At 39.3% G+C, this 11,422-nt stretch overlaps 1 protein-coding gene across 1 annotated transcript; it reads right to left on the reverse strand.

Moving 5' to 3' along the window:
- Nucleotides 1-6,643: 6,643 nt before the first annotated feature.
- On the reverse strand, nt 6,644-9,978 carry LOC114264361 (toMV resistance protein Tm-2(2)). The gene is given in 4 exon segments (XM_028204962.2): nt 6,644-6,968; nt 7,266-8,926; nt 8,928-8,997; nt 9,000-9,978. Coding segments are annotated over 3 exon segments (1,833 nt in total). The 5' UTR covers nt 9,865-9,978; the 3' UTR covers nt 6,644-6,968; nt 7,266-8,028.
- Nucleotides 9,979-11,422: the final 1,444 nt, after the last annotated feature.

Consider the following 11,422-nt stretch of genomic DNA (forward strand, 5'->3'; position numbering starts at 1 on the left):
GCTGATGTTTTCTTCCAAGTCCATGCTTACTGTTTGCCCCTCATTATCTGATTATACCGAGTCTTCATTTGCTGGTGAATCTTTGCTTGGTGTAGCATGGTTTACTTCTTTCTCCCTTACTTTACTCTGGTCTACTTTAGGGTCTGACTGGGTATCCTGCACCAGGGGTTGCGCTATTCCAGCGTCAACTTCTAACCCTAGTTCGGTTGCATCCGTTAGGTCGACTGGGCAGATATGATGACTTCCTGGGGTGAATTCTGCGACAAAGTCTGCCAAGGTTTGCGCTTTTATCGCGGTTCTGGGTTGGAACTTGATGTCAAATTGTCCCAGCTCCACTGCCCACTTCAAGATTCGCCTAGAAAAGTTCGCTCTCTCAAACAGAGGTTTTAATGGGAAAGCTGTGAGGACGATTATGGTGTGGGCGTGAAAGTAGTACGACAACTTTCTTGATGCCATCATCAAGCCTAAGGCCAATTTTTCCAATGGTAAGTACTTGGTTTTCGTGCCCAGCAATGTCTTGCTGACATAAAAGATGGATACATGTTGGATTCCTTCCGCTCGGACTAACACTGCGCTAATTGCGTGCTGTGAGACTGCCAGGTACAAAAATAGTTCTTCTCCAGGTATTGGGGTCACTAACAGCGGTGGAGAAGACAGGTATTCTTTCAAACTTTCAAGGGCACGGTCGCATTCTTCATCCCACTGAAATTTGGCCTTTAATGCTTGAAAGAATGGTCGACATCTGTCTAACGACCGACTTATGAACCGGTTTAGCACGGCTGTCATACCAGTGAGATGCTGTACTTCTTTTACTGAGTTGGGCCTCTCTAGATCCTGGATCGCTTTGATCTGAGAAGGGTCTGCCTCTATGCCACGGTTGGTTACCAGGAAGCCTAGGAATTTGCCAGATCCTACGCCGAACGCACACTTAGATGCATTAAGGCATAACTTGTGTTTCTTCAGGATCTGAAACATCTCACCTAGGTCCTTGAGATGTTCGCTCTTGTCCTTGCCCTTGACCACCATGTCGTCGATGTAAGCCTCCATCGTTCTGCCTAACAATGGTTCAAACATCTTGGTGACCATCCGTTGGAATGTTGCCCCTGCGTTCTTTAGGCCAAAGGGCATGACCTTGTAGCAGTACAGTCCTCTTGGTGTTATAAAAGACGTGACCTCCTGGTCTGGTTCATACATAGCGATCTGATGGTAACCTCTATACGCATCGAGGAAGCTAAGACGGTTGTGTCCTACTGTCAGATCTACCAGTTGGTCTATCCATGGAAGAGGAAAGCTGTCTTTTGGGCATGCCTTGTTGACCGTTTTGTAGTCCACACAGATACGCCACTGTATTGGAGATCCATCTGGGGTAGTGCACCTCTCTGATAGCTCCTGCTCCTAGTAGGTTTTCTACTTCCTCTGCCACTATCTCGGCATGGTGAAGTGCCGATCTGCGAGTGCGCTGTATAACTAGTCTGGCAGTTGGGTGGACATTCAATTGGTGACAGATGAAGCTTGGGTCAATGCCAGGCATGTCATACGGTGTCCAGGCAAACACTTCGATGTTTGAGATCAAGAATTCTATGACCTCTATTCTTTCAGTGCTGGACATAGATGAGCCAAGCAAAAAGAACTTATCCGGGTTCTTTTAATCTATTCTTACCTGTACCAAGTCTTCCACTGCCTTCTGTTTAGCGGCTTTGCCAACATCCGCAAATAATTCATTATTTTCGGGTTCTTCCACAATTTGAACAAACCCCTTGGTAGCTCGGCTGCCATTTACTGTGATGAAGCATTGCTTGGACATAATTTAATCTCCATAGACCTCTTCAATTACTCTGGCTTCATTGGGGAACTGCATGACTTGATGGTATGTTGACGCTACTGCTCTCATGGCGTGCAGCCATGTCCTTCCCAAGATTATGTTGTAAGTGGAAGGCACTTTCAATACCCAGAATTTCACTTGTTTAGTCATGCTTCTAGCTCTGACTGGGAGGATTATCTTGCCGACTGGCCATTCTGGCATTGAGTTGAACCCGATCAGGGGAGATACGGCGGATGCCAAGTCTTTGTCCTTCAATTTCAACTGTTTGAAAGTTTCGTAGTACATTATCTCACATGAGCTTCCTTGGTCAATCAAAATTCGTCTGACGTCGTAATCCTTGATGCGGAGAGTGACGACCAGTGCATCGTTGTGAGGGCAATATATCCTTTCCAAGTCCTTGTTTAAAAAATACATGACGTTCGTGGCCTCTGTTTTTCCCTTTTTAATGATGGGCTGTGAACTTAATACCTCCCTTAAGTGCTCAGCCTTCTTTATCATGCTCCTGAGCTCACATACTCGCTCAGGCTCGAACACCCCATGTATTACGTTTATCACGCCTTGAGGTGGGGCGTCAGTCGGTGTTTTGTCTGGGTGGTCCTGGTTTTGGGGGGCTGGCTGCGTCCCTCCTTCTATGTACCGGTCCAGGTGAGCAGCTGCCACTAACTTCTCCAGATGTTGTCTCAACGACGTGCAGTTTTCAGTGCGGTGCCCCTTTTCCTTATAGAAAGTGCACCGAGATCTTTCGTCGTAGTCCTTCTGTGCTTCTCCCAATTTAGTTGGCCATTTGACGAAAGGTTCATCACGTATCTCATTGAGAATCCGGTAGATTGGTTTATTGAATACCGTGGTAATGGTAGTGCGGACTCTCAACCATCTTTTATCTCGGTCCTCTTCGTTGTCTCGCCTACCTCGTCCATTCTTGCTTTGACGTTCTACCGTATTAACCTTCGTTGTAGTCTTCTTGTCTGGTGTTACTGTTGCACCAGATTTTTATTTGGCACGGGCGCCATCCTCCTCCACCCGAATATGTTGGTGTACTCTTTCCATCAAGGCTTCCATCGTGAGGGGTGGAGTCATTGTAATCGAATCCCTCAATCTGTTTCTGACTGGAAGTCCTCTTTTGTATTGTGCGATGGCGAGATTGGTGGGGCAGTCCTCTATCTGGTTGAACGTCTCCCAGTAGCGACTGTTGTAGGACCTCAATGTTTCTTTATCGCCCATGTCAATGGAGAGTAGCTGATCGATCTCCACTGGCGTCATGGTGTTCGTTCTGAATCTTGTCACGAACGCCTCCGCTAATTGCACCCAGGAGGTTATGCTGCCTTGTGGTAGCCTTTCGAACCAGGTTAAACCTAGGTCACCAAGGCTGGATGGGAATAGGATGCACATCAAAGCTTCGTTCTGCTGGTATACTGCCATGACCTGGCGAAAGTGGCTTAGGCGCATGTAAGGGTCTGTCTTCCCTTCATATGTGGTAAATTTAGGTTGGATGAAGCCCGAGGGTAATGGTGCATTCTCAACCGCCGGAACGAACAGCAAGCTATGTAGTCTTGCCAACGCTTTATCTGTTGGTTCGTAGGCAAGGTGCGGTATTGGCATTCCAACCTCGACGCTTCCATGCGTCCGAGGAGCCAACCGCTGAAGGGTTGAAACTTTGTGCGGGCCGTGTACCCTGGCATCCTCTTTCTGTCGCGCCCTTTCTTCAAGCATAGTCCATAAGTCGGACGATCTAGGCAGCTCCGTTTTCCTGGATGATGTCTGGTGCGTATGTGAGGGCCGATAGGTACTTCCCTCAGTATAAGACCTCAATGATCTCGTTCTCTCAGACTTGGAGTAACGAGTTCTGGAAGTCCTTGATTAAGTGTCGCTTGTCCTGAGGTTTCTACTCTCTGCTTGTGATGGCGTGGTACGCCTACCACGATCTTCTGGGTGGCGAGGAGGCATATTGCCTTTGCGCCTCTCTCCTGTCACCACCCATTTTCCCTTGATCTGGCGCTTCATTGCCTCCATGTCCGCCGCCATCTTCCTTATTAGTTCATCTTGCTCTTTTACGCGATCCTCCAGAGCTTGTGGGTTAATTCTTCGCCTTTGCCTTTCAGGACTTTGTGAGTGAGAGTAACGGGGGCTGTTGTTCCGCCTCCCCTTGTATCCCTCTGGGGATTCTGTCACTGGGGCTCTAAGTCCGCCATGGGAGGGATAGAGGGTAATCCTTCGCGCCTCCCACCCCCCTCTGGGGTTTGTCTGTCGATGGTGGACTGCGGTAAATCTTCGCTGTGCGCCATTCAATTAGCGAGGGAAACTTGATCAAGAGGTTTTGTTCCTTGTCTGATCTTCCCACAGACGGCGCCAATTGTACGGGAAAGAAATAAACCTTCTCATATAATCCTGTTGATCAAGTCTGCGCTCCTCGGTACGACGTCACTTTACTCCCTGAAAACACAAACGCGAGCTAGCCGTCGGGTGTGTGCTGGATACCTCTCTGATGCCTAAGTCAACAAAATAGACAAATAGACAAAAGCTTTGTGTATTCGAGAATCAAAGTTTTACCTCTCCATAGGTGATGTTATGAACTTTTATAGGTTCCGTGTGGCACAATCCTAGTAGGACTCTTACTCCTCCATGTAGAGTCCTCCCAAGAATCACATTCCTGAAAGATGATGTTTATCCTTCAACACCCTCCTCACTGCTTAAATCAAGTGAGATGGTTTTACCTCGGTTGGATGTCAATACGACCAGGATAACGTGGCCATGCTAAAGCCGCAGAATAGACCGAGCTCCACCTAGTTCGGTTTTTCCTTTCACTGCGTGTACCTTGGTTTCTTCTGTACAAACCATACTAGTCCATAGTGTGCTTAGGCCGTGCTAACGAATGGCTAGGTTTGACCGAGCTAACTGCATTATGCCACGACCGGGCTAACTCTGAGTGTTGTGACCGGACTATCCGCAAATCTCTCCTGGATCGGGATAACAATAAGACCTTCTAGGACCGAGCTAACTCCAAGACTCTCTTGGACCGGGCTAACACCAAGACCCTTACTCTGCCTTTCTTACTGTGGCCCACAGCGGCCCATTACCCAGCTCGGCCCAATTTATATATAAATTACCCTCTCATTATGCATACCATTTAGTTACCTCTTGCACTTCTGTGTATTATAAAAACTATGTCCATTCATTTACTGAACATCAATAAATCCTAATAACATACTCAATTCCTTACCACAATCAATCAACTGGGTGCTAAATTTACTGCCGAATATATATTTCACATTCCCACTGAAAGGATTCAAAAAAAAATGCTAAGCTACTAGTATTAAGCGAAAGCTCAACTTGTGAATACTGCTAGATCTAAGAAACGTGTCAAAATAAACAACACCGAAAATAAAAATTTCTAAATAAAGTAATTGCACGACAAAACTTAGGGCTGAGTAAGGAATCCGTGAAATCCGTAATCTGATCCAGTTCAGTCCAATCTGATAGGTTTAGATTGGTTTTTTGAATCCGTGGTTCGGTTCTGGATTGAAGAATTAAAAATCCGTAGTCCACGGATTGGTTCTGGATTGAACCCCACGAATAGTTTATATTATTATTATACACCCTCCCCATAGTATCTTCTCTTATTCTATATAAAACCTAAACTCAAACCTAAACCTGCATCATATCTTCTTTTATTACTTTTGTTTGTTAGTTTTTAGTTTTAATTTGTAATGGTCTAAATACTTATGGTGAAACCAATTTTCTTATGGTTGTTTAAATTCTAGAACAGTATGTCGCTATTATAGAAAGACATGTTACTATTGTGGAACTAATATAGCTCTATGTTTATATTTTTATGAAATTAAAATGATATATATATTTTTTTGTTATTTAATTATGTGAATCTGTGGTCCTAAACTGATCTAATCCGTGTTTAAATAGATTGGTTCGGATTGGTTCCATGATTTAAACGGATTGAATTGGCTCTAATTTTTCAAAAATCGTAAATAACGGATTGATTCTGATTTTACCCCAATCCGGTCCAATCCAGACCATGCTCACCCCTAACAAAACTTTCCAAAAATATAAAGAATGCCAATTCAGAATTCTAGACGTTAGAATTTAGCCAAAATCATATGAGTCAGAGCCGAGGGCATAAGTTGTGATTAGCACGTCAAGAATATCAATGAACTCTGAAACATCGACAATACGCTTAAACCAACCATTAAACAAGCTCAAACCAACACACAACTAAGAGTTTTTACATTGCAATTACAATCATGAAGTAGACAAACAAACCATTAATAATAGCATACCATGTTCCTTATTACAATCAATCAACTAGAGAGCAACCACGTGATCACACAAATTCATGAAATGAAACTAACTGACAGAGAAACATTTTGGAGATAGTGATCAGGAATGTCTTGTGATCTTCAAGCGTACAGAAACTGATTCCCCTGATGGGTTAACATGAAGAGAGAAAAAAAAAACAGTTAAATAAATCAACACAAATTAATTAACAAGAAGAATTAATGATTGATCATTCAAAAGGCATTCCAATGTTTTGGTTTACTACAACTGTTCTGAAAATTTGAATCAATTAAGGAGTTTGTTTCGGTCAAAATGTGCTTTCCACAAAAATTATCAAATATTTTTTCTATATGTTTGGTTGCGATCTTGAAACGAATGAGCTAGTGGTAGTGGTGGTGCCCAATGGTGGCAAGATGATGGTGGCAGTGGTGTGACAGCATTACTAAGACTTCAATCTGAAACACATTTTCCACATTTCAAATGTAGAAAGAAAAAAAAAATTACGTGTCAAAAAAATAAAAAAATAAAAAATAATTAGCAAAAGAGAAAATTTTATTGATAAACATTTGAAAATATTACATCAATAAAGGAAACGAATGAGTGCAAATAGCATCATAGCGGAACTCCTCAATTCCAACTAGGTTGACACTGAGAAACCCACCCAATCATATGATAGCACACCATCAAGAGTTGGTCAGAAACCAACTACAAAAGAATACAACCAAAGAACAACAAACTTCGAAAACACACCCAAGAGCCACCGAAATAAACTAACAGAGTAGCCCACAGTTAAGATACAAACTCAGAACAGTCCACCGTAGCCCATCACTGCCATCTATCCAAGTAGCAGCTCACCACACTTGTTAGATGCATCAAAAAAATAAAAAAAAATTATCACAAATCAAAATGTCAAGCATCAAAAATAAATAAATAAATAAATAAATATTTGCCAAAAACAATGGAGCATAGGTAGATTTCACAAATCAAAAATTTGCGTATATATAAATGATGTGACATATTAGTTGCTACTGTTTATTTGTTAAGTATGCATTTTAATATTTTTTTTACATTTTATTTATAAAGATGATAGATATCTAAAAAAACAAAGAAAAGATCACGAAAATAAAACATCAGTCAAAATAAGTAAGTAACTAACCTTTTCAATATCTAACCATAATGTCTTTTATCCTGTCTGGAACCTTCATATTTAGACGATAGCAATATCTCATTGTTAACTTGCTGAGCTTAGGCATCGTTGCTTCCTCCACTAGGAATTCATTTAAACCAGAGGATCCATCAACTTCCAACACTTGAAGTTTAGGGAAACAATCGGACGATCCCCCTTCTCCGGAGCAAACCATCAACTTCTTTCCCATGTAGGAGTAATAACCCAATTCCAGGATCTCTAACTTTGGTAGTTTCTTCAAAGTCTCCATTGGGTCCTCTTTCAACCAAGTGTATCTGAGGGTAAGCTTGGTGAGGTTTGGGGGCAGTTGATTATGTCTTGATAACTCCAGCTTGAACCTGTTTAGATGCAGCTTGAAAAGATTTTCATAGCGAGAAAGATTCAGATCCAACATTTTGGAATGATTTTTTGCATCAATATCCCCACACTTCAAATGCAAGATCTCTAGCTTGTGTGATAACAATGTCTGCATCTAAAAACTCCTTCAGTTTTGAGAACTTAATGCACGTAAAAAAGATCCCTAGTTTTCTCAAATTGGTAAATTTGCAAAAACTGGCAGGCAAATCAGAAACACGCACCCAAAAGAGTGTTCGGAGATTTGCAAAAGTTTCTTCTTCTTCAATTGGATGATGGAACTTACCCATGTTGAGCAGTTGCTTTTGAGAAGATAATTCAATGTTGTAATAATACTTCATAAAATATGGATGAGGTAGCAGAACATGTCTTAGTTGCTTCATTCTCCAAATAAAATATGGAAATTGAGTAAAGTGCAAAGTCGGACATCCAACATCAATAAATTTCTCAAATTGCTAATAGTGGAAGGAAGTTCGATAAAAACCTTATGCACTTTCAATTGAATGTATGTTACGTGACTCCAATTGCCAATTTCACTTGGCAATGGAAATGCAACCCTTTGACATTCTAGACTTATCACTCGAAGCAATCTCAAGTCTCTAGGAAAATTATCAACTCCCCAATCTTCCCCATTGAAAAACAACATTGCACGAAGCTTGGGTGTTCCATAGTTGTTGAAAGAAGATATGCACTCATGGTTGGTAGTGACTCTACGCACTTTCGTAACAGAATTACCAACAGTTGCTGCATTGGGAGTATTAAAGAAGTTGATCTCCTTGGCCTCCGTCACACAAAGACCATGCAAAATATCATGAATGCGTAAACTTTTAATCCTCCCATCAAATTTTCTCCGAGTCACTTTGATCAAGTTCCTAGCAAACAAATGATTTAAGTAATCATTCCCCACTTCCTCAACCTCTTGCGTGTCACTCCCTCGAATAAATCCCTCTGCTGCCCATAAATTAATTAAGTCAAATGCAAGAATTTCGTAGTCCTCTGGAAAAATCCCAAAATAGAGAAAGCATAGTTTCAATTCTGTGGGTAAATCTTTGTAACTCAAAGCAAAGATCTTTGAACACTTATCTTTCTCTTGACCCATGTTTTCTAATAACCTTTTCCATTCATGTTCTGTTTTTTCTCTCAACATTCCTGCCGTTAAAACAATTGCGAGTGGCACACCACCGCATCTTTTTAATATTTGTTCACCTAAATTATCGAATGGTGGATTCTCTAGAGAGCGTTCAACCATTTTGGAAAAGAGGTTTCTACTGTTTTTTGTCTAAGGGTTGTAACTCGTAAAGAGAGCTTTGCCCACCTACACTTTTACCTACTTCTATGTTTCGAGAAGGATTATTCTACCACCACTTTTGGAATTGTTAGGGATTCCTGTCATTAAATCATCCCATGATTCAATCTTCCACAAATCATCAATGACTATTACATACCTTTTGTCGCATAAAAATTTGAACAAATTGGCATGAACGTTGTGCTCCAATTTGTCTTTGTGCAAGCCCACTTGACTTGCTACATCACGCAAAAGCTCTACTATGTTTGGCTGTTGAGAAACACATATCCAAGCTGAGCACTCAAAACTTTGTTGAACAGAGTTATATACTTTCTTAGCAAGGGTTGTCTTTCCCAATCCAGCCATCCCAGCAATTGAGATAACACCACACAGTGAATCCTTGTTTAGCATCCCCACCAATTTTTCGATGTGTCCTTCAAAGCCAACAACATTTGGTTCATCGACATGAGGGAAAGATTGTCTAGCATCCCATGTGTCATTGCCACTTTTTTCTTCAATCCCATATCTCTGTCTGCGATCTTTAATATCATTGACCCTTCTTCTGATCCCATCAATCTCTGCAGCGAAGTTATGAATAGTGTGAACATAGCCAAAGAGACCGTGTGCCCTCCTCAAACGACTGAAGAACCCTTCTTTCTTGGATGATGCAATCTTAGGAAAATATGTGTCCATAATGTCCTCGACATCCAAACCAAGGACTCTAACATCAGTCACAAAGGTAGCCACTGCCCTGTTTCCACCTTGCTTGGCATCAGCATCTTCCAAGTAGGATTGGATGTATAACATCTCGCTCACGATCCATTCCATGTCTTCTTTCAGCCTAGACAATCTGGAAACTTCTTGGACGGCCAGATTACCGACTATTTCAACTGCTTTTTGAATAACTGCCTGAAGAATAATTTCCGGCATCTTTGTTTTTCCAGTCACAGCTCACCGGAGTGACGAACTATGGCCGTGTTTGGGAACTGGGACTACAGGCTATTTTAGCCACAAAGCCTAAAAAAAGCTTTTAGCCTCAACAACAGTAGCAGCCCAACCATTGATTTAGGCCTCGTTTGAAATCAAACTATTTAGTCAAAAAATTAAAATATTATTAAAAAAATTAAAAAATTAACAATTTATACTAAAAATTAAAGAATTTTTTTTCTCCTTATTTTTTTACATCTTTTTATAAAAATTCAAAAAATTATTCTAAATATATTAATTTTTTTTACATCACATTTTAATCAAAAAAAATTAAAAAATTATTAAAAAAACATATTGCCAAACAAGACCTTGGCTGGGGTGGACAGCCTACACGGTCACTAACACAGTGTAGGCTGAGTCTGTGACTGCCATTTCACAGCAGTTAAATGACTATTTTATTCTTATACATCTATTTTGAAAAAGGGTCCGGCTTCAAAATAAGATTACGAGTAAATTTGTCATTTTAATTTTAAATATATTTTTTAATATAATAATTAATATAAAAATTTAATCTAACTTTTCAAATACATAAATTAAAAAAATTTATTAAAATAGTTAAAATATCAAAAAAAATTAAAAATAATCACTTCTCAAACACCTATAATAAAAAAAAAAATCAAATAATTAAACAACATATCTAAAATCTAAAATGTGAAATCTTATCCTCTATCTTTACTTTACTTTAACAAAAGAATACAAGATCTGATATCTCAAATTGTTTGCACGATGGAGGTTAAAGAAAACAAAAGCTGACAACTGTTTGAAGATAGGGATGGCAATGGGGGTTAATGGGGTGGATATTAATTCTCCATCCCCATTCTCTTATAATAAATTTTTCTCATTCCCCATTCTCCATTCCCCATGGGTATCACCCTCTCCATTTCTTAATGGGTATGGATTTTCCCCAACCCACTTTAATCCCCATTTTTTTTTATATATATATTTAATGTTAACAATTTTTTTTTTTTTTTTAAGGTTCACAACAAAAGTTAAATATGCATTCAATCTTTTTTCTTTGTTTTTTAATATATTTAATGTTAACAACTTTTTTTATTTTTTATTTTTTTTATTTTAAGGTTCACAACAAAAGCTAAATATACCTTCAATCTTTTTTCTTTCTTTTTTAATATATTTAATGTTAACAACCTTTTTTTTTTTTTTTAAGAGTTTTAGCTAAATATACCTTCAATCTTTTTTCTTTCTTTTTTAATATATTTAATGTTAACAATTTTTTTTTTTTTTTTTTTAAGGTTCACAACAAAAGCTAAATATACATTCAATCTTTTTTCTTTGTTTTTTAATATATTTAATGTTAACAACTTTTTTTTTTTTTCTTATTTTAAGGTTCACAACAAAAGCTAAATATACCTTCAATCTTTTTTCTTTCTTTTTTAATATATTTAATGTTAACAACCTTTTTTTTTTTTTTTAAGGGTTTTAGCTAAATATACATTCAATCTTTTTTCTTTTTTTTTTAATATATTTAGTGTTAACAACTTTT

Source organism: Camellia sinensis, chromosome 13 (genome assembly GCF_055761805.1).
Source record: "Camellia sinensis isolate YWXY chromosome 13, ASM5576180v1, whole genome shotgun sequence".
NCBI classification, from domain to species: domain Eukaryota; kingdom Viridiplantae; phylum Streptophyta; class Magnoliopsida; order Ericales; family Theaceae; genus Camellia; species Camellia sinensis.